Below are 23801 nucleotides of genomic sequence, written 5' to 3' on the forward strand. Positions count from 1 at the left end.
GCACAGAGACATTTACAGAAGCTGCAGTGAAATTAGGCACGTGTCTCAATCCATTGATCACAGTGCCTGCAGCTCCTGTTACGGAGGCAGGTGAAATGATAATAAATGTGACACAGCATCTCTCAAAATCTTGCTAACAAAATTAATTCTGCTCAGCTTGGATCAGACCATGTGGGTTGGCAGTGAAAACAAGCTGAAGGCTGTAAAAACATCATCTTATATGGCCTTGGTTTTAGCTGTGGTGGGGGGCTCCTAGCCATCAGTCCTATTAAGCCCTGTTTTATTTGCTATTTTCAGTTGCTATAAGGAACAAGATCAACTGAGATGTATGTGACATTCAGGAGTGTTCCCTAAACAGGACCTACTGACACACTCTACAGAAACCATAGACTATTGACAGAACAGCAAGACATGATGTTGTGCAGAAAAATGACCTGAAGGGAGAATGCTCCCCAAACAGTCCATGTAAAGAGACCCTGGGAAGGCAGTAATATGGGAAGTGAGGGCTGGTCCTGGGCTGTGGGGAGCCAGGGGGGGAAGAGCTCAAACAAGGCCACAGTAGGAATTAGCTGTCACTGAAGCTCATACTGTTATGGCTATGTACAGGGAGGCTTCGCATTGGGAAGAGGGGTGTAGAGATGGTCTCTTCACTTAGAAAAAGGTCTGAAGTCCCAGATAGAGTAGAGAGAGCAAAACAAACAAGAAAAAGTACATCAGGAGCTACTGCAAGACAGACGAACCAGTATGGTATAAATGAGAGAGAGTTTCGTGATTTGTCCTCAATAATAAGACCAGATGGTGCTAAGAAGGCTGACCTGGTAACATTTTCCAACTACTCAAGAGGTCAGACACTGCAAACGGGAAAGGAAACATACAGCATGTTACTAGGGTCAGTGAAGAGGTGGAAGATGAGATGAAATGATTATCAAGGGAAACTGTTCAATGCTGAATACTCTTGGCCTTCAAAGCAAAGTGAAGGATTCTAGCAGCAGAGATGAGGATGGACATCTGATAGGCTTTTCCTTTAGTCCCCACACCCATCCTGCAATAAAATGGAGCTGGAAAATCCATGGAGTCCACAGGAAGCACTGACAGACAGAAGACACACTGAAAGACACATTGAAAGGTGAGGTTTATCAGGATGCATGGCCCAGGCACAGAAGGAAAGATGGAGAAAGCTCAGCTAAGTCTGATCTAGTTCAGCAGCTGAGGGTCAAGACAGGGTAGCTTCACACAGTCTGGTCTCCTAGTGTGGGTGTGCAGGGAAGAAGGAAGCGCAGAGGCAGCCGTTGCAGCTGGAGGGGAGAAATCGTCACATCCACTTTGTCAACACCAAAGAATCTGGGCTGACATTTTTCTCTTCCCAACAGTTGAATCCCACCCTACCAGCTGCACGTCACAGCTGACCTCCAGTCAGGACCTATCTGAGTCAACGTCAGGCGATTAAACCGCACAACAGCAGCTTCTCCCCCTTGTACATATGCAACTTCTCTCCTGGCAGGTCACTCCAACAGCCAGGGGAGCAGAGCAAGCGGGCTCCCTCTCTTACAGCCACGCAGACAGGCATCAGCATTTACCTTGGTCACAGAACCCAGAAAGAAGGGTTTCCACTGCAGCCTCTCTAGAGTTCTCAATACATCCCCTTGCCAAACTGACAAGAGGCAGATTCCTTCCCCCTTCTTTAATCTGAGAAGCTCTGACCTTTAAAGTACAGACCTCTTCCCACAGGAACAGGATGCCTGAAGACAAGAGGGATGGTAACACATGAAATACCTAGAAGTGATTAAATTGGACTGACGAGGAAGTCAGGAAAGAGAACAACCATGGGATTACGATGTCAATTCCAAAAAACTGCAGTGACTGTCATACCACTACATCCAACATATAGAGAGTGGTTGCGGTGCCAGTAAGTCATCATCAATGGCAAAGTGCAGTTCTACTTTAAAAAGTGCCTATGTTGAAAAAAAAAAAAAAAAAAAAACCACCAAAGAAATGTCCCCTTGTTACTCAGCAGGTCTATCCCCTTCTGGATATCAGTCAGAGTTGCTGACTTCAGTGAAATTTCTATATATATAAATTACTCCAGCTTTTTCATCCAGTTAACACCATGCAGCTCCATACCAAGAAAGGCAGCTGGTGTCTATTAGCATCCCAGCAATGTCACCACTAAGGGAGACTGAGCTGGTGTCTCTTCTGATTCATGCACAATCAATAGACTTGTTAAACTGCAATTAGAAGGTCAGATCCTTCCTTGCAGCCACTCCTTTGCTTTCTCACTGAAAACAATAGGTTTGTGCAGGTGCCAATGGAAGCAGAATTTGGAAAAAATGGGCTTACATGGGTGCCAGTGAAGGTAGCATTTGCTTTACTGAATCCTTATGGCTGCTAGGAACACAAACAACAGAGAGAAACTATCTTGGCTTTGAGGGTGCCACTTAAAAAGAGCATGAGACAGCAGTTTAATAAAGTAAAACATATGAATATTTGACATGGCACCACATTGAGATGAACAAAAGGAGAGACCAGGTGAGGCCACATGTTGCTTATTCATTATCCAGACTAGATTACTTTTGCTCCCACAATAAGCAGAAGGAATTACCCCCAGCAGTACCAGAGGCAATTGCCTTTATTGCAGCTGGTATCACAATGAACAATATTGTACGTGTCTCCCCTGCAATTGGCTGTGGCTCACCAAGGTTGTGAAAGGAATAAAACTGAGATCGTCTTTATATACAATTACATAGTGAACATTTTGCCCTTTCCATTGCCAGTCGTTGAGTTTTCCCTCTCATCTAAGAGATGAATGAGCATCCACAAGGCAGGGATGCTGCATTTGTAAATGTCAAACATATTATAAGAACCTAGAGTAAAATAGTCAGTAAAGCTGTTGGATGCCTTGTCTCATTCTAATTTTAAGAAAATGGAGTGTGCCTCCACCTGCACACTCACTGTCAGCCATTATTTTATTTACAAGCAATTGGGTGCAAGAGGAAACATTATCAGTGCACGGGGAGTTGAGCCAAGAAGAAAAGGAGCAGAAAGCCTCCACCTCCAGCTTACTTATCCCATCCAGGATCAAAGTGACCAGCCAATAGTCTTTAAGAGTGGCTCAGCCTAGGAAATTATAAAATAGATTCCTGCTTACTTGCCTGTGGAGGAATATCCCTACCCTTATGCCCCACCCTTCCAGAGAAGCAACTACAAATAGCAGGAAATGGGCTTTATCAGGTGGAAATCTAGGGTGGATTTTTTCTTGATATATGAGATGCTGATTACCACAGATCACCTGTGCAAGTACCCCAAGCGGCAGGGTAAGGAAAGCCTAGTCCATCACTACCCAGTTACAATTTTTTTGTAGAAAAAACTGCAAATCGGGCAGTGCTTGCCACAATTTAAAAAAGAAAGCACCATCTAGGAATCCAGAGGTTTCAGTTTGAATCTCACATGAGCAAAAGTCAAGGTTCCTTTGTCAAAAGGGGGAGAATCTGGTGTAAGAGGCTAACACTGGACAAGAGAAAACAAATATGACACTGCAGTGGAGATAACAGGCAAGAGACAATCTCCATCAACACGCTAGTCAAAGACAGCCAATTTCTAATGTTGACTAGAAGGTAAATAGTAAACTCAAGACAAAAGGCCTATCACACAGGCAATCAGTACAAAACCTGTCAGAAAAATAGTATTGACAAAGATCCTCCAAAGAAGCCCTTGCTGGCAAAATACAATCACTGTGAATAGTCCCAAGGACAAAATTTGCACACCAAAAAGGACCATAGAGAATTAGCACTACACAAGATGGGTGTGAAGCAAAGCAATGAAAAGAAATCAGATGCTAGCAATCCAAAAGTAATGCTATCTATGACTTCTAGCTTGATATAATTATTTTATTAAAGCATTTACAAATTCCACACGGAGATACAAACATCCCATGAAGAAGGATGAAGTCACACTGAAACAGGGAGTTGATGTCCGCAGGCAGGGGAGGATGGAAAATGGAATAAACCTGGTCTTGTTTTGGTCTCCGGAAAAGAGTGGAGCTTCACTGTTCCCTCATTAAGACGATCATGGCACGAAAGGGCGCTGTGCATTGATTACCACAGAGGATGTGTTCCTTTCCTGGGCAGGGACAGAGTGCTGTATGTATGAGCACTTGCTTGGAGGTGATAAACTCTGTTTAAATGTCTGCCTGACAACTCGAGTGAGATTTCAAAGAAGGTAAAGCTGAGACTGTGAACAGGCCTCCTCCAGGATGCTTATTTAAATTTAGATTATGCCTATTCTGGAGCCTAAAATAGACTCCTTTTTAATCATGTGCTCATCAGTACCTGGGATTCACTAGCATCCCATAGTAGCCAGTCAACTATGAGATACATATCTAACTGCCTCTTTGAAAGCACAGTTCTCAAGTCTACATAAATTGCTGTCCTGACTACACATAAGTTGGGTGAGCTTCTAAACACAGCCATGAGCAATCCAGATATTTCAAACTCCTCCTCCCCTGGGCTTTGGCAGAACACTTCAGTCTCAGGGAGGCAGGGTGCCTCAGTCACCTCCATGACAGGAAGGCAGCCGTCTATGGGCCACATCACGACAATCCACAGAGAGCACCCCTCAAGAATAATTTGGGGTGGGTAGTCTGCAACTTCCAGGAGGACAAAGGCAGGCAGAACATCATTGGCCACTTGGAACTCAACCAGCACATCAGATCTGACCTCCCTGACGCAGGGAACCCTTAGTGGCCACAAAGCAGTCTGGGTAATGACTATATGTCTTGTTCTAAAATCCATCAAATCCTCAAGTGCAGTATTCCTCACTTCCAAGCCTTCACGATGCTGCTTAACCATGACCCAGACAGAAGACATTGGTCCAATACCAACCATGAAGACCTCCCCTCCATATGGCAATGCCCAGATTCAAGCTCATTTGGCACATGATATTGGGAAACGAAAAGCTCAGTAAAAGCAAGCTTGGAAACCCACTCTATACTCTAGCCCTAGTTTTGCAAATCCCCCATCTCCAACAAAATATGTGTTGGCTTTCAGAGAAGCACGTGTTTCTAGCAGTTATACGGGAGCTGTTAGATTTTACTATTCAGTTGCCTGAAAGAAGAAAAAGAAATCTCCTCTGTTGGCCTATTAATCTGTCATAACGAGATTCTTCATAATTAATTTGTCCCTAACAGTTGCTTTGTAATGGTAGCGAGAGAATATTTCAGGAATGGCAATTACCTCTGGTGTCAAAATGATGAGGAAAACAAATGTTCAACCATCAACAAAATGCAGTGCCTTTTCCACTCCCACCCGATGGTGGGTGACAGCACTGCACATCAGAATTACAGTGCGGTTAATTACTAGGCATGTTGCAATTGAGAATTCATTTCCCCTCTTGAGATGATATTTGTTGAGCAATGCAGGTGGAAGGAGCAGCATCTGCCACTGGGATGGGGGTTGTGTGGGGAAGTGGTCTCATCTATACATTGCTTTTTCTTTAATTTACTACACATACGTCCAACAATTATAAGCAGTGAACATTTTTTTTAAATATTTAAAGGAACCTTCCTTCATTAGCTACACATACATCCCACCATTTCAAAGATTTTGCAAAAAGACAGAGCTTGACTTCTTTGTTGTTGCTTTATTTAAATTTAGTATCCTTCAAATAAAAACCACATGCCTGCATTAGTCTTTCAATTTCTAGGGTTTCTAGGCTGTTTGTAAATGGAAGAATGGGCTGTGAGCTCATCAGATTTCAGCACATCACAGAACCTGACATCTGACTGTTTCTGGAGTGAGATTTCCAGGAATGAAGCTACGGCATGCACAGCATGGAGCTCGTCTCTCCAGGTGAGGACTAAGCTCTGCCAGTGTTGGGAATTCTACTCCAGCAAGGGACTGGGAAGGCGAAACCTGCTGGCTCAGCTGCTGTTGACACAGGTGTGCAAAGCCGCAGCCTGGGAGAGCTGTCCTGCCTGGGGCTGGCCATGAATCCACCCAGCACCTAGGTCTCAATTTTCTCAGAAAACTAGCGTTGTGGCAAATCTTTGCCACATGAGTTGTTAATGAATGTAAGACCTGGTAGGGTAAGTCTGTACCCAGTCTGATAGCGGCACGGTGGGGGCCAGGGAGGTGGCAGCCAGGGGCTGAGGCATCAGTGGGGAGAGGTAAGGGCAGAGCTGCAGGTAAGGGCTGCAGGAGAACTAAGAGAGCAGGAAGCTGACTCAAGCCTGGTACTGGATGGCAGCGCAAGTGAACAGAGAGGTCAGCTGTGCAGGGCTAGCGAGGGAAGCTGCATGCATTCAGATGGGGATATACCAGGAGATGTGCATGCGTGAAGCTGCTTCTGCCTGCATTTTGCTCGGCCCTGAGCCACATTACCAAGCACTTGCTACTCTAAACATAGGTTTAAAAGAATCAAACATCACCCTCACTCCTGGTAGAGACTCAGTCCCTAGACTGTGGCCTCTGAGGCCAGTGGAGGCCAAGGAAAGTTGTGGTTGATCCAACCCTGCCGGTCAGGGAGGCAGGAGCTGGTACAGCTCTTGGGAGCCCTTCACATGGATCAGGTTGCAGACAGCTCTTGTCTTCAAGCACACAGCCCAGCACAAGCACCAGCTCAGAGCAAGGAAAGCATGGTTCCAGCTAACAGCCTTGCTGTTTCTCACTCCCCATCGCTCAGGAGCCATCATTTCATTATAACAATGTTCCCCAGTCAAGGATCACCACTCTGTATATTGGCAGTGAATAACTCCCAATTCAGGCTGCCACAGCGAAACCTCAGCTTACTGCAAGAAATACAAGCAGGGAAGCTGTCCTGGGGAGGAAGAGGAGAGACAGAACAAGTGATACCAGAGCACTCCAGAGATGAAACAGCTCCTGCTGGGCTCTGGAAATGCCCAGCTGTGCCTCCTGACTATGAATGCAAAGGGCCTAAGGGAGGTTAAGTGTATATCTTCCCTACTTCTCTTCACACAACAGTCCTACAATAAACAAATGGGAGTGCAAAGTCTGCTGCCCTTCAGCAATCCTGAAAAAACCAACTTGTGTTCAGAGCAACCCTACAATAACAAACAGGCTGCACAGTTACAGAGTTCACAGGCAACTCAAAACAAGTACATTTTCAAACAGAGACTGCAGGGGCAGTAAAGACGTTTTAGGAGCTGGGTTTTTTTTTAAATGCAATTCTGCTAGTGACCTTTTCAGCGAATTTGCCTCTAAATTCAGCAAAGCTGGCAAGCCAGTAAACGGATCCAGGCTTGGCGGGAGGCATTTCATAAAGCACTGTGCACATGTGTACATGTGCAGGCTCACATGCAGATTCATTGTTAAAGTGGAGCTAGGAACAGAGTGGAAGCTCTATAAAGATGACCTTTGTCACTATGTTTATCTGCTCCCTGTGGGCCCCTTCCAAGTCACATCAGCTCAGTACACTGACAAAAACAAGTTGTTACTGGTGTCAGACCTGCCAAGATGATGCTGCTGCAGAGGAAGGAGAAGCAAGCTGCTCTGAATGGTGCACCATCAGCAGAATTTGCAGCCACTGAGACAGGACTCTCAAGTTAAAAAAAAGAAAAGAAAACAAACAAAAAAAAGAAACCCCAAACCAATTCTATGGGTCCAAAAGTAGGCTTAACTAGGCTAGCAGTGAATGCGATTACCATCTTGGATTCACTCCTCCAAAGCCATCTTTGAACCTTTGACTCTGTCTTGGAACTCGCTATTTTAACGGAAGCACTCACACCCTGAACACACGGGCACATGTCTACAGGCAGACAGATGTGCCTGTCCAAACGTACAGAAATGCAGACACGTGCTCACATCAGCAGATTTCTAGGCAGGGCATCTGAACACTCTAGTCAATAAAGTAAAGCGTAGCTTCCAAGCCTGGCACTGAACTTTACTAAATCAGCAACTGCTCCAACTCAAGAGAAACATAGCTTCCATTTTTCCTAGTCCCCAGGGCTTCCTCAGCCTGGCAGAGTCCCATCTGGCCCTGGGGCACTGCATGGAGGAAGACAGCAGAGTTCCCTTCAGAGACACCTTTCCCTCAAGTATGCAAACAGGATGGTCCCCACATAGGTGAAAGGGTTTGCCTGGAACCCACTAAGACACCTTCAGTGTTGCCAAGTCCAGAGAAGTGTTTGCAAGACACCACCCACCACAGCAATTCCCTCAACACTGACTTAACAGGCTAAATGAAGACACTGGCTTGACAGGTAAGATAATCGTGTTCCACCCTCCAGCACATTCTTTTATCAGATATACTTTGGGGAGAATGTGATAAGGTCACTGGTTTAGCAGAGCAAATCTACAGTACATGGTCCTGCTCTGAAATTCCAGACGGGCCTGATATGTGAAATATCCTCTGCATGCCACACCAGTCTTCTCACCTGTTTTTACATCTCCATACTCCTAATTTGGGGTCCTTCAAGCTGGTGTTTCATTGCAAGTTGACTACAGTCACCTTAGAAAGGGGAACAGAATCCACACTATGGGTCTTGTTAAGGACTCAAAGGACAAACAAAACAACATTTGAGAAGCCCAGTTTGCCATTGCAAGTACTGATGCATCGCTATCCCCAAATGAGTCTTTTAGGTACCTATTTTTCCTAGTCTCAGATAAGATTATTTAAATTCCCAAGCCAGCTCTCTTCTTATTTTTAAAATAAGTAAAGCACTGGCTACCTCTCAGCTCTACTGATTTTACAGGTGACCTGCAAAAACCAAGTCATATAAACTGGCCAGTAGTTCAAGGCTACACAGTCCTTCATTAAGAAAACATCCCTACTTAGGGTCTGATCCAAAGTCAATGGGACCAGCCTTAAGTTACTTACAGTGGATCCTAAGCAATTCCCACTTTCTTTTAGTTTCCTTCCCTCTTTACACAGGCCTTCAACCCTCTGAGAAATCCTATGTGCATATCTATTTGCACCACACACATCTAGGGTAAAAATCTAGGGAAATAAATAAATCTCAATCATGAGCTCTTCAAAGAAGATACCATCTCTTACCATATCTCTTGACCTTGCACTGCCGAGTGTTCATTTCACATTGGGACTCAAGGCATAGTCCAAACACTAAATAAAACAAGATTATGTCTTCACTTTCCATTTGCTCTTTTTATAGTGCTCCGCATGGTGCAGGCTCCTTGCAGCCTACATCCTTCAAGGGCTTCCTAATGGTTTCCTCACTGTTGAGATGTTCTTCACATATTCCTCTGGCTATTATGTACCTCTTCAGCAGCTATAAGGAAGCAAATGAGGTCTTCAGGGATTCAAATGAAAAGGGATAGCCCCACCTGGAGGAGAGAAGGCTAAATGCTCCCAAGGCACACAGTTTCATTCCTGCTGGGGAGCTGCAAGAAAGATGCAGGACCACTTAGGCAAGTGGTGCGCCTGACACCTCACACTCATGCTCTTGGAGTGAAGCACTTCAGGCACAAGGGTGCACAGCCAGGAAAAAAAAAGTGCAATAAATGAGGCACTGCCTTTTCCCCCTCGCTTCTCTCCTCCTTCCTCCTCCAAAAATGTCATAGTGAGATGGGCCATCTCTCTGAATAAATCACTGCAAAGGACTGAAGAACATCCTGTTTTATAGGCACACATCCCCCAAAAAATGGACCTTCTTAATGCTACAAAATTAAAACCTAGAGATGCTGTGGCCATAATGTTCAGCTGACACCACTCTAGAAAGCAGAAGAAGGAAAAGGAAGTGTCTTATAATTATAAGATTTATTTTACAGCTTGTTATGTGTTTTCAGCGCAAAGCTTTCACGCTTTATGTGTTGGCAGGAAGTTTGCTAGACAGCAGTGCTCAAATGTAGAGTCATCAAGCCACCAGCTGGCCCTGCTAGTAGCTTTTTTAGACTGCATTAGTGTCGACCATGCCTTTTAGATTAAGAGAGATCCTGGGGAGCACATAATAGGGCAACCTAACATGATCGGCTCAGGGACTATGGATGGGCTGTGAAGCTCTTCACCTCTATTACTGGTTCCCATTTAGCTTGGTGACAGAAAGTCACTGCCACCTAATGGCTATTCCATGTCTCCTTCATTTGCTTCTTCTCATTCAGTTCACCACAGGTTGAAGAAGCACAGGCAAAGAGAGTCACCACCGCATGCACTGGCTGTGGTGTAGAACAGTCGACAGTCCCCAATCACAGCTGCCTTTTTGAAGGAATGCCCTGGAGAGGTCCTGGGGATTTCTCTCTGCAGATACAGTCCACCTCCATCATGAAGAAACTATTTTAGGACATCACTCCCTATTATTGAAGGCACACAGTGTTACTGAATCAAGAGGGAAGTCCAAAGACGCAGGCTATTTCATTGGTCTGAACTATCCAGAAACTGTACATTATTTTTTTTAAACCACACGCACACATACGCCAACTCATTTTCTTTCCAGGATCCTTCAGTCGGGCAACTTCACTATGAGACACAGTTTGTTTTGAAAACACCCACCCCACCATGAGAGGCAAACACAAAAAATGCTAGGAATAGCCTCCAAGGAGCACGAAATCGTATTCTGCATAATGATGGCACAAGGTTACGCCTTCCAAATATTTGCCCAGATACTGACAGCCCAATAACCAGGAGTTTGAATGAGAACATCCTCATTCTGCTCTCAAAAGGAGGAAAGTTAATTAACCTCCCCAAATGGCTTTTCCCTGACAAAGCAATTGTGTAGCCAACAAAGTTAATTCAAGAATGGATTCCCACTGTCTCCCAAGACACCTTGACCACAGATCCTTTCTCTCCTTGCTGTCTCCTCTCCATTAAAAAAAAATACCTGTATCCACATTCACAGCAGTAATCTTTTGTCTTACATAGGAAAACAACAAAAAAACGCTCTGCTCAAGATTTTCAACTGTGGCCACTAGTGCCAAAATCTGCAAGATGACCAACCCATTGCAATCCTCTTACTATACTGACAACTCAGAAGCCCATTGATGCCAGCCCTTAAACAAACTTCATGTTGTGAAATACCTCCTGACTGACAGCAGGATCAACAGAAATTGATGCCAGCAATATAGGAAGTGTCAACCAAGACATCCAGGTGCTATGATGAGAGGCATACTGGAAATGTCACAGGGTAGGCTGACTTGAGACTGAGGAGACAAACACTCAAGGAGGCAAACACTCAAGGAGGCAAACACTCAAGGAGGCAGAAGAATGTCATAGAAATGCAGCCCTCTACAGAATAAAATGGTTTGTTGAGAAAGCAACAGGTAAGGAAATGGCACTGAGTAGGCTGCCTTCCTTCCTCCTCTGACCCAGTACAAGCAGGGGCAGAAATGGGAAGAAATGCCCAAGCTTCCGTGTGCAAAGATGGCCAGAATCATTTAATGAAATAGACATGAAGTGAAGAAAGCTCATATCTCCCCTAATGCTCCTGACACTAGATCTACAGACATCCAATGTCTTTGGGGCTAACCATGGCTACCACTGGCCTTGACATCAGTACACTGGCATTATCATCATATGCAGGAAAAGGGCAGACACCCCAGGAAAGGATTCTTAACTCAGGAAAAAGATCAAGTTACCTATGTGGTCCAGCCACCAGCAGTGAGATGAAGCAACCACTGGCATGAACATAAAGCCTGACCACTTAAGCAGGTTTATCCCTGCTACAGGCAAGGGTAGGAATGGAAAAGATAAGATCTTTTCTCTTTCCTACTGAGGAAGGGCTGTGAGTGCCATCAGGAAGGTGGATTCTTGTATCTCCCGGCTGACGGGAGAACCAGAGAGAGGCAAACCAACCCCAGGGACACACAGTGAATTTCCAGCTATTGCTTCCTGCCTCATGGAGAGTAGTAAATACACCCCCAATCTGCTGGCCACAAAAAGGTGATGAGAACTGAGTGGCTGAGACCATTAGCATCAAAAGCGGCCCATGAGAGACAGAAAAACAGAGTAAGATTGAAGAGAATTCCTTGGAGCTAAGTGGGAACCTGGCTAAAAGCCCCTGGGGAACCCATTTCCTTCTTAATCTGCTTTGCATTTAATTGTTTCCTAATGACTATGTCCCTGTTTGGCCCCAACAGGCTCAGGGACTGGTGCTGCCACTGAGGCTTCCCAACTCTCATCTGAGGCCGTGGGTAATTTAGAGGGTCCAGTTTAATGGCTGACTGGGAATCCGTGGAGAATTATCATTAAGCATTATCATTTGCACTGGAGTAGCACCCACCAGTATGCTGAGTACCAGGAGGAGATGCACAGAAAAAGTGTTTTTCTACTCCCAGCTGCAAGCCCGTCCCAGGCACACATGCAGCTGCACCCCCTCACCAGAGACAGAGGCACAGCAGCTGCACCCAGACCTGCTGGCACTATCCACAGTCCCAGGGTCACCAAATCCCTGCCTCACAGAATCTCTATTCTAATCACAGCACCAAAAGTGAGGCTGGAAATCAGTAACCAATTCATACGCATGCTTAAAAGAAAATTCCAAACTCTTCGGCATATGAAGAGGAGGTTAAGCTGGCCTCACTCGAAGAACAGAAAGCCAAGAGAGTCTAATGAACGGCTGCGAGCAACAGAGATGTATCCAGGACACAGGAAAGTAGAAGCAACATCTAGATAAGCATCCGTCACACACAACACTTACTTGAGAAGGGCATTCACATCCTCTTGGCCCCATCCAGTGACTAACTTTTAGTACCAGCTCCAATGGGGGAACTTCTTAAAAGTCATTCTGAGCTAGTTTGAGACCAACAAAATCAGCTCCCATGGCGTTAAAAGAGCTGCAAAACGGTAAAGACTTGGTTGCATCCACTTAGAGATGAGATAGAATCATAGAATCAAAGAATCATTTAGGTTGGAAAAGACCCTTAAGATCATCAAGTCCAACCCTTAACCTATCACTGCCAAGTCCACCACTAAACCATGTCCTCGAGCACCACGTCTACCCATCTTTTAAATACCTCCAGGGACAGACACTCAACCACTTCCCTGGGCAGCCTGTTCCAATGCTTGACTACCCTTGCAGGGAAGAAGTTTTTCCTAATATCCAATCTAATCCTCCCCTAGCACAACTTGAGGCCGTCTCCTCTCATCCTATCGCTTGTTACTTGGGAGAAGAGACCGACCCCCACCTCACTACAACCTCCTTTCAGGTAGTTGTAGAGAGTGATAAGGTCTCCCCTCAGCCTCCTCTTCTCCAGGCTAAACAACCCCAGTTCCCTCAGCCGCTCCTCATAAGACTGTGCTCTAGACCCGTCACCAGCTTCATGGCTCTTCTTTGGACATGCTCCAGCACCTCAGTGTCTTTCTTGTAGCGAGGGGCCCGAGGCGCAGCCTCACCAGTGCTGAGTACAGGGGGACAATCAATTCCCTAGTCCTGCTGACCACGCTATTTCTGATATAATAAATAGATGAAGAATTTGGCGTGCAATTGCCCAGGCCCAAAAAATTCTCCCCTGCCAAGCTGATGCTTTGCTAGCACAAGCACTACAGGGATGTTGTTGAGGAATCCACAAGGGCCGTCACTGTCAGGCTCAGTGGTGGCCCTCCATAAGACCTGCCAACAGCAGGACAGGCCTCCACAGGCCAACGAGTTTTGCTAACTCATGCTATGCCTGCACCTACTTTCTCTGTCTCCCAGTCATTTCTCTTCAGGCAGCCAAAGGCTAGTGCTGGCCATGCCACAGAGTCCTCTTGTGTCACACTGACATGCTGTGCTTGCCACTGGCTCTGCCACGCACAGAGGCTGACTCAGCTAGTCTTGGCTGCCAAGCAGGGAGAGCACAGCTCTGTGCAGCACGAGGAAACAGGGCTCTTTCTGCCTGCCTGGCGCATGAATTGACAAACCATCAAAACCTGCGTGACAGAGGTTAATAAAGCCATGGAGAGACACGGCAAAAGGTCGGGAATTTGCAAGGGTTGCTGCAAACTGCTGCCAAATGACAAGCTGTGCACAGCACTGATAACTGCATAACTTGAGTGTCGCTCAAGAAAGGTACAAGCAGCCCTTCTGCAAACCATGTTTCAAAGGCATGTGGCAGAGACATGGGCACATGGAAGGGGAAGCTCCAGACTCCAACACATCTATCTCCAGTTTATGCCAGGGCATCAGTGCCACTCACCTGGGATGAGGAGCTACAGCAGAACAGCTTAGCATCTTTAGACAGGAGAGGATGAGAACAAGCCCAAGGAACCCTCTCTGCAAACTATCCCAAATACCCTAAGACCATTCTGATGATGATGTGGATTTTCCGCCAGAGGAATACTAAAGCATGCTGGAGTCCATTGCCACTGATTTCTACCTGGCCCACCACTGTTTCCAGCTTTAGAGTCCCTCCAGTCTGAGAGTCCCTGGAGAGCGCCACCCCATGCGTTCCAGCCACGCCAGTGGCCTAAATCCTACATGCACTAAGAAGAAAAATGAGGTTAAAGACCTTACTTCAAACATACTATGCAGACTGGCCTAATTTGGCACACGCTATATTTCCTACTCCAAAGAGGCCCTGAGCTGGAATAGCAGAGAGACCCTGGCTACATACACCTCGTGCACTCAACTAAAACTCGGTGTCACTTACAGCTCAAGGTATTGTAGGGCTGTAGGCTGGAATGAAAGGTGCAGCACAGGACTGAGAGGAGCAACAGGGGTGCTTATCTTACTTCTCACTAGAAATGCTTTTTCATTCATGTTAGTTAGTGATATCAAAACACAACAGTATGTTTTGCAATGAGATGTATCTTTCTTTGCCCAATTCTGATTTCTTCAGAGATCTGCAAGCCTGATTCATCCGTATTATTTCCCCTCCAACACACTCCTTTTACGTAAATCCCTCAGCCTTCGTGTTACGGCCATTACCAACCAAGCAGGTTAACAAACCACTGCCAGTCCCCTCCCAGCAGCTGACCTCCACACAACTGGTCTGGGCAGCAGAGAACCAGTGACAGAGCCCAAATGCATCTTATTCCATACACCGAGAACTTGAATCTCTAACAGACATAAGTGAGCACTGGATGCATGAGGCTACTCTTGATGAGGGATCTTCTCCATTGGATGATGCAGGTCCTGCAAGAATCTCATGTAATATTCAGCACAGTTTGCCTCTGCTGTTACCAATTTGGTAGAAGGCAGACTGAATTATTAAGCGGACAGCTTGATGGTTTGCTTTACAGCAATGGCTTTGGCAACACACCCGTGCCTTGCAGTTTCTGAGGAACGCAGTCCAGTGCTATCACCTACCTGGGATTTGAGGAAGTCATACTCCTCTGATCCATATGGGACGCTCCGAAGGGAGGTGAGGTAGTCATAGGTGATAACTGCCGTCTGCAAATGAAACCAGAAATGTTGAGCAAGCTCTGCAGTTATCTTGGATCACGACAACAAACCTTCTGTTAGGGAGGATGTATGTAGCTTAGGTTCCAAAGTTTTGGCTCCACAGTGGAGTTTACAGTAACAGACTCATAAGAAATTAAATGAAAATATTTAAATTTCAATGAACATTTATAGAAAGCAGTACAGGGACCTCATTGACATATAACTATTAAAAATAACCAACACTTGGCACTCCTATACTATCTTCCATTTGAGAAGCTCAAAGCATTTTCATAATCTCTTATGAGATTATGATCTCTGTGCACCTTGCACAGTGGACTCCCATTCTCTGTCAGCTTCCACAATAAGGTCTGCTACTAGTAACAGAGGCCATGAAGACCCTGTTTGTGCCCCACCAGTTATCCCATGCTTCATCTTCACACCTCCAACCTGCCTAACCACACTGGTGCACAGTGAGCTCAGACTGGGTAGATGGCTCAGCAGGGAGCAGAGTGGCTGAAGACAAGCTCACCGCTTAGCCCAAGCAGTGGTACTTTTAGGGATATTCACAAAGGACTAGAGGGCTGAAGGGTCAGATACCCAATTACAAAACAATATGGGGATCCAGCTAAAGCTTATTAGCTAGACATAGCCACAGACAATGGAATTAGATACCTAAGTGCCTTAAAGATTTGCAAAAATGGATCTAGGGTATTTCACAATTTTATCCTACAACTAAAGTTCCTCTCCTTCCACAGTCAGCAAACAGAATAGAAACATACAGGTCACATTCATAAAGTTTATTTTTGGGGGAGAGAAGGGAATGTGAGGCCGCACCTTGAATACTGTGTTCAGTTTTGGGGCCCTCACTCCAAGAAGGACATCGAGGTGCTGGAGCGTGTCCAAAGAAGGGCAACGAAGCTGGTGAAGGGTCTAGAGCACAAGTCTTATGAGGAGCGGCTGAGGGAACTGGGGTTGTTTAGCCTGGAGAAGAGGAGGCTGAGGGGAGACCTTATCACTCTCTACAACTCCCTGAAAGGAGGTTTGCAGTGAGGTGGGGGTTGGTCTCTTCTCCCAAGCAACAAGCGATAGGACGAGAGGAGACGGCCTCAGGTTGCAGCAGGGGAGGTTTAGATTGGATGTTAGGAAAGATTTCTTCAGTGAAAGAGTTGTCAGTCATCGGAACAGGCTGCCCAGGGAAGTGGTTGAGTCCCCATCCCCGGACGTATTTAAAAGACGTGTAGATGTGGTGCTTAGGGAGGTGCTTTAGTGGTGGACTTGGCAGTGATAGGTTAAGGGTTGGACTTGATGATCTTAAAGGTCTTTTCTAACCTAAACGATTCAATGAATCTATGATTCTATACCTAGATGAAACTGTCCACTAACCTGTCATTTGAATTTCAAGATCCTTGCCATAAAGAACCATTTGCATAACTCAGATCTAAAGTCAGATTTCCTCAAACCTCCCTACTGAAGGGGTAGCATCCCGTTCTGGGACAGGATACTATCCCCCCCTTTCACCACAAACACACCGAATAAGCGCATAAACCACAGTCAGTATAACTTGAAAGCCAGGAAGGCAAGGGGATCAAATCTGCTTTGAGACAAAGTTGCTGGAACTGACAATAGCAAAACAGTCAAAAGCTCAGAGATGCATCAAAGAGGGGATCAATCTGGGAATCAGTTACAGACAGACACACTCCTTCCTTGTGGAGGTTAGGTTTCTCACATTTCCTGTTTTCCAGATTGGAAATTGAGCTTTTCAGGCTCTCTTGCCCCTGGTGAACTCAGGAGCTGCACAGCTACACAGAGTCACATTCAGAAGAAAAATTTTCAGAGCATCTTCCCAGCCTCAAAGAACAACTTTGAAGTGGAGGGAGGTTCAAATCAGCCTTGCATGAAGTCTTGAGTTGGTTCTTATTTTATCTCTGGTCCACGAGGGTAATTATCACCTCCAACTTGAAAAGAAGCAGCTAACAGATTGGCTTGTATTACAGAGGAAGATGGAATTAATAAAGCGGTCTCTAATTACATCATAATTTTAAACACTAAATTAGTATTATGATGATCCTGATTGATAGGCAACTCTGACACTGGCAAATCCCTGCTAGCATCTGAGATGTATTCCAGCTACTGCACAGAATGTTCCAACTACCCAAAACAACTGGGATACCCTCAAAGAAATATGGCAAATGCACAACTGCTCTGCCAGGTTTCTAATTTTACTAGAACATAGAAACTGTCTGAAACATGATGCTGTCCACACCGCTGACTTCATTCTCATCCAAGACTAGTGCTGTCATTCATGTTACAGTGTGAGACTGAATCTTGGAGACATAAAAAGACCTACAAGATCACTCAGTCCCTCCCCTTACAAATGCCAGATTACATCTTTAACTGATCTTGTATCCAGTCCAGTGTTAAATGTCCCAAGACTTGTGCTTCCACTTTGTATCAATGAATGCTCAACACCTTACACTCTTCCACCACGCCTAAGCTATCCTCAGATCTCACCAGGTCATGGCACAATGTTCCCTCTGAATAGCTGTCTACCCGCACATAAGCAAGAGCCAGTTCCCGAAAATGAGGCTCAAGAAGAAATTTTCTGCTAGCCACTTCATCAAGTTCATTAGGGAAGTCTGCAAAGGACTACTGCACCAGTATGCCTAAAATACAAGCAGACTCAAATCTTTCTAGTCAAACTCAGATGAAATCTGTCCAGAGTCCTGTAGTTCTAGGTCAGGTTTCTTGACCTCCGTGTGTTCTTTTCTCCAAGCTTTTGTTTTGTTTTGTTCGCCATACCATAACTTGTCTTAAATTTTTGTGGCTGCTGCTGCTGAACTTAGCTCTTAAGGGTTACAGCCTGCTTTTGCCTGGCTATGGTCCAATGATTCAATCAAGCATCCAGATAAGAAGCCTGGGCAGGGCTAGATCGAAGGACAGATGCTTTAGGTCCATGTACACGCCACCAATATCCGAAGTCGCTTGTTTGCTAGAATCTCAGCTTTCATTTACAAAAAGAGCAAGCCCAAGAAGCTGAGCTTCTTAGAAATGAACATGTCTAATTGCTCTACTGGCTTTACCCAGTCTATGGCTAAGGAATGAGAGCAGTCTGGGCTGCCCATGCTCAGATGAGAGCTGACCTCTGCTTTTCCAACAAGGAGCAGACCCCAAGCTGGGAAAGCAGAGGTCACTGGTGCAGCAGGACTAAAGGAGCAACCTAACCACATGCAGTCCTATATAGTACAGGGAACAGAGAATTCAAAGAGACAGAAAATTCGTGTTTGAAAAGTATACAGACACACAGATATAAACATATCACCTACAGAACACGGAACACAGAACATTGGCAGCATGTTTTTGGGGGCCACTGCTTGCAGCTATGGGTGCAGAACCCTCTAATGCATTTAAGAGCAGGGCCAGTGAAGTGCTTTACAGCCCATGACTTGTGACTTCCCTGAAGGTAGAGGACATGAAAGTCAAGCATGCCGTTAGATTTGCGAGCATCTAAAGCAAAGAGAATCTCCTTTCCCCTACTTCCTATTGATCAGGAAAGTAATCTCTCACCGTCACTCAAAACACAGACCAACTGCACAGCTTCATCACTGCACTCACTTACTTTTGTCTTAAACAGAAGACAGCCACAAAAAACACTGGCTTCAAGTAAGACTGAGAAACACTGGTCAAGCAGGCAGAACTCAAGGGCAGACTGGAGAGCCCAAACAGCCTGGATAGCAGATTCCTCTCCAGCCATAATAAGCTATGTTCCCTCTCCCTGACTCAGTTTCCCACGCAGTAGAAGCTGCTCCCTGCCACCAGGCAGCACTGCCTTATTGTCACGGACAAAGCACGAAGCTTAGCACTTATTTAGCACTTGTTAGCTAAGAAGGAAAGATTACAGTTTGTATTTCTGCCCTCACCCTTTCAAAATAAACACTCATTTTTCACAACAGTTCATGGTGCAGCTTGCACATATAAACAGGACGGCACCTGAGCCAACCCACAGAGCTTTTTTCTTATTACTTCTGCCCTCAGGAGCTGACTCCCTGTAAAACTCATTAATGAAGTGCTTAAAAGTCATAGAATATGCAGACAGACAGCTGCTTACCACTGGGGATCTGTAAATGATGGAGATTGTGGCCTGAAGTGACAGATGTATAATGCAAGTGAGGTACAGGGAGACTGATACCGCCTCCAGAGTCTCTGCTCTCCTTGTTCCTGGCTGCTCATGGATTCATCAGTGAATACCCTCAAGGAGAAGGCAGCAACCTGTTTGGCTGGCAGTCTCCATTCGCAGGTTTTCTGGAGCAGTAATCAACACAACGGTGAAACAGCGGTGATGCTAGGCACATGTAGCATCTATTTTACGAATCTGGAAACCAATCCAGTATCAGAAGTACACCATCTCCTATCCTCACTTTACCCTCGCTTTGAGAATGATCCTCAAAACACCTGCCCTCCTCTCCCCAGATCCTCATACTAAGGGTCACAGGGCAATGGCTACCGTAGCATATCAATACAACAACCATGACCCATGATCCTTAAAACAAAATGTTCCAATGTAAAAAATGGCATATGCAGACAAGATGGTTTGAACTCAGTCACTTTTAAAGGCAGCAGGATACTGTCCCTGGGTGACTGACCTTGAAGGGCGGCTGATGAAGACGTGGGCACAAAGTGAGCCCTTGCTCTGAAGGTCCCACCCTATCCAGGGAAGCAGAGACAGTTCTCTGCAACCTAGTTTCTCTGTTTCTTCCAAAATGTGCAAATGACAGCTCTATTCCTTCTATGGTTTCACCTCTTTTTTCTCCACTGTGCCAACAACTTGAAGAGCTCCCTACTGAATTTCTGACTCCCCAAGCCAGCTGCCAACTGGAAATGCAGAGAGGGAATGCAGGAAATCCCAAGTTCTTGTGAACTCCATTCCCTTATCCACCTAGGAATCTTCCTGCACATTACTAGGATGAAACTTACTGTGGCAATGGCTCGGCCCACACGAACAGCTCCAAAATCATTGGGATCCAGGAACTTTTTGCCATACAGGTAGATGCCAGAAGTGGCTGCCACCAACGAGGCAAGTTTCAAGGCCCTTCGTGCCATGACTGATGACCCCTGCCGAGAAACAAAACAGCAACTGTAATATCTGAGAAGGACGTAGTGATCCAATGCCTACAGCCCCAAGGGACCTGACAATCCGAGTTTTAATTTCTCCTTGGTTAATGATGCATTGCTAGCACTGCCCCCAGCCAAGAGCTCAAGCAATCACGCTGCAACCAAACGCAAGCTCTGATTCCATTGCTATTTCTAACTCAACAGTGCCTATAGGCCACAAACCCAGAAGTAACTCACTGTGCTAGACCTTGGGCACCCACAACAAAACATTTCTTCGTGGTCTCAAAGGCTTTACAAGGAGAGACAACAGGTGGACAAGGGAGCATGTGCTCAGCAAAAGTCAATTCTGATCACAGCAATAGCCTCTTCACTGCAAATGTTTTGAAGATCACAGCACAGGCAGACTGCAAGGGGATAATAGAAGATAAAAACAAGTAGGGTTTAAAAACAGCTCTTGCAACACCAAGAGCACCCAAAACTTGGATTGGTGGGAGAAGAGGCAATGCACCCCTGGAGGCTGCGTTCAACTCCAGCGGCCAGTGGCAGACGGCCACATACAACGCAGCGGATGGGGGACCTGATCAGAGTGACCAAGCGAGACTTGTTTTCTCATCATCACCATCCTGTTCAAGTGCCAGGCAGGGACTACAGTGGCAGAACAGACATCTGCAAGAATCAACAGCCTAATCCTGGCTCTGTCACAGGCCCAGCACAGGCCTGGGGTGAGACACTTCCCTCCTTGCTCACTTTTTCTCTGGAAGATGAGGGTGGGGAACAAATGCATTTGCCACGCTAAGCACTTTGCAGCACCGCATTCATTGCTTACAGTACATAAAGTAGTGTAAACATGTAATTCACGACCTGTGATATACATATTATGATTCTTTATGTCACTTCAGAGGATTCAGACCTAATTTAAAAAAAAAATTACGAATCAGGTATATTTTTCTTTCCTTTCCCTTTGGCTGGTATTGGATAGAAAATATGACTGACCATTCTTTCTGCTTACACCACAAATCCAGAGGCATGGTTCACCTACTCTGCAAGCGCTCAAGAGCACTCTTGACAGAGTGCCGGCCTTTACCCCATCAAGATGGAGTCCACTAATCTTCCTACTCTTAGACCTGATTGAGAAACTTTCCTACTTCTCTCTGTGAACCTTTAGCAGGAGTCAGTCTGGCTCTTGCCTTGTCTCTTGGAAGCCTTGTAACTAAAAAACACATGCAGTGACACAGGTCAAGCCTTTCAAAAACAGTTCACAAGAACACAATCAGCGAAATAGCCTAATATAACACAAGAGACCTCTGTACATGAACCTTAGCTAAACTTTATTATTTCCTTTTATTTCCTTACAAGCCCTAGGTAACTTTGAAGCAGAAAAATCGAGATATATTCTGCCAGCACCAGTCAGAGCTGCCTGCAGCACCCCAGCTCCTTCTCCTGTCAGACGGGGTACCTGACTGATCAGGACACCTCTGAATCTACAATCAAACTCAAAAGAAAATAAACCTGGCCCCTTGACTGCAGCCAAATAAACACACACTTCCCAAAAAAAAGCTGCCCTCCTCCCCCTGCCTTACTGAAACTCTGGAAATTCTGGGGCTTCTTCCGGAAGGACTGATCTCTTTTGTACAGAAACCTCTTGCATCCTCTGTCACCTTCAAAAAACATTTTCTGCCAAGTGTTTTAATTAAACCATTTCTGCTCCTTGTACATTTTTGTAAAATTGCATTTATTGGAAAGTGAAAGGTGCAAACAGTGACATTTTTTCACACAGAAAATATGCCTCTCTCTTTCATTATTTTTTCCTTCACCTTCTTTATTACTAAAAGAACATTTGCTTGAAAGCAGGATGCAAGTCCATCTGTTCTTGCATCTTATTCCTACCTGCAGCTATAATCTGCAGTTCGTGACATCACATCTATTGCCATACCCGCCAGCTGTACGTCACGAACAGAAGATGGGAACTTTAGGTAGCAAATAAAAGGCAGAGCAGCTGAGCTGTTCAGCAACAAAGCCCCTGCTTTCATGCTTAATGCGTTGTACCAATAAAAAGGTAAGAATTAAAACCCCTCCAGTATAAGGTACAGGAATGGAATTGATTTTGAAGTTTTGCATAAGCTGTCGAGGAGCCTTTTCCATGTAAATGAGCCATCACAACACCCCTAGGGGCACCTCAAAGCCCCTGTCAGCTGTGAAACAGCCTGAGGATGCCACTGCCTCTCCTTACTAAGGCCTGCGTCGATCAATCACCTCCTGCTCTTCTTTCGCCTAGGCGAGCCGGCTTCTTTGACTTTCACACGACTCCGCACCGGCGAGGTGCCTCTCCCGCACGGCGGGCGCCGTGCCTGCCCAGCCCCACCGGGGAGCCGGGGCGGACGGGAGGCGACCCGTTTTCTCCCGGAGCCCCGGAGGTGACCCCTCGAGGGCCCCCGCCGCCCGGCAGATCCCGCTCTCCCGGGGCCCGGGGAGCGGCAGGGAGCGCTGACCGCCCCCCGGGGCCGCCGCAAAGCCCCAGCGGGGCCAATTCGCCCCCTGACCCGCGCCCGCCGCCGCAGCAGCGCGGCCCGAGGTCTCCCCGTGAAGGACGCGAGGGGCCGGCTCCGGCTGCTTTCGCTTCTCCTTCAGGCGTGCCCTGCCCTGCCCTGCCCTGCCGTGCCGTGCCTCCCGGAGCAGCGCCCGGGCCCCCGCCGCTCCCGCCTTCAGAAACAACCCGGGCCCCGCCGAGCCCTGCGGTAACCGGGCCTACCCCACCGGGGCCTGCGCCCGCGGAGGGCAACCGCCGCCTGGGCCCGGACCCCCCAGCCCGGCAGCACCAGCCGGGGCGCGGAGGGGCCGAACCGGGCCGAGGGGCCCGAAGCCGCAGCGGGGGCTGGGAAGGCAGCGAGAGCCCGGTCCCTCCCCGCCGGACCCTCCCCTGCCTCCGGCACCGCGCCGGCCAGGGAGCCGGCACTTACCGCCTCGCCGGCACCGCGGCGCTTCAACTCCCGCGCGCCCAGCCGCCTGCTCCCCCTCCGCCCCGCACATGGTTCGGCCCCGCCCCGCGCGGCATGCTGGGACATGTAGTCTCCGGCTGCGGCCGCTCGGAGCGGCGGGGGCGCGGCGGGACTGCGAGGGGCGGCCCCCGGGCGAGCCCACCGGGAGCGGCGGGGGGGCAGCCTGGCGGGCGCGGCGCACCGCGGCCCCCGGGCTGCTCTAACGCCCCTGCCCCGGCTGCAGGGCTGCGCGCTGCTGCCCCTCGTAGTTACAAAAGAGGAGGCGGACAGGGAGCACCCTCCAGCTCAGTGTACGACAGGGTAACACAATCGCGGCTTCATCAGTGGGGGTCCCAATCTGGCAGAGATGCCCAGAAAAGCCATCTTCTGTGCTTTTAAAAAAAAATCTCAGCCTTTATGATATTTCAATTAGTTCTCAATGTGTGCTCACTGAA

At 46.9% G+C, this 23801-nt stretch overlaps 1 protein-coding gene across 2 annotated transcripts in view; it reads right to left on the reverse strand.

Moving 5' to 3' along the window:
• The window catches only part of ADCK1 (aarF domain containing kinase 1), a 116845-nt gene extending 93467 nt beyond the window's left edge, over nucleotides 1-23378 (reverse strand). For both annotated transcript variants that reach the window (XM_082316612.1, XM_082316611.1), the window contains exons 1-3: nucleotides 23329-23378; nucleotides 20234-20371; nucleotides 15188-15271 (exon numbers count right to left, since the gene is read on the reverse strand). In XM_082316612.1, coding sequence (XP_082172738.1) covers nucleotides 15188-15271; nucleotides 20234-20359 — 210 coding nt within the window. In that variant the 5' untranslated portion in view covers nucleotides 20360-20371; nucleotides 23329-23378. The remainder of the gene's footprint in view (nucleotides 1-15187; nucleotides 15272-20233; nucleotides 20372-23328) is intronic.
• Nucleotides 23379-23801: the final 423 nt, after the last annotated feature.

The sequence above is a fragment of the Platalea leucorodia genome (assembly GCF_965183815.1).
Source record: "Platalea leucorodia genome assembly, chromosome: 7".
Lineage (NCBI taxonomy): Eukaryota > Metazoa > Chordata > Aves > Pelecaniformes > Threskiornithidae > Platalea > Platalea leucorodia.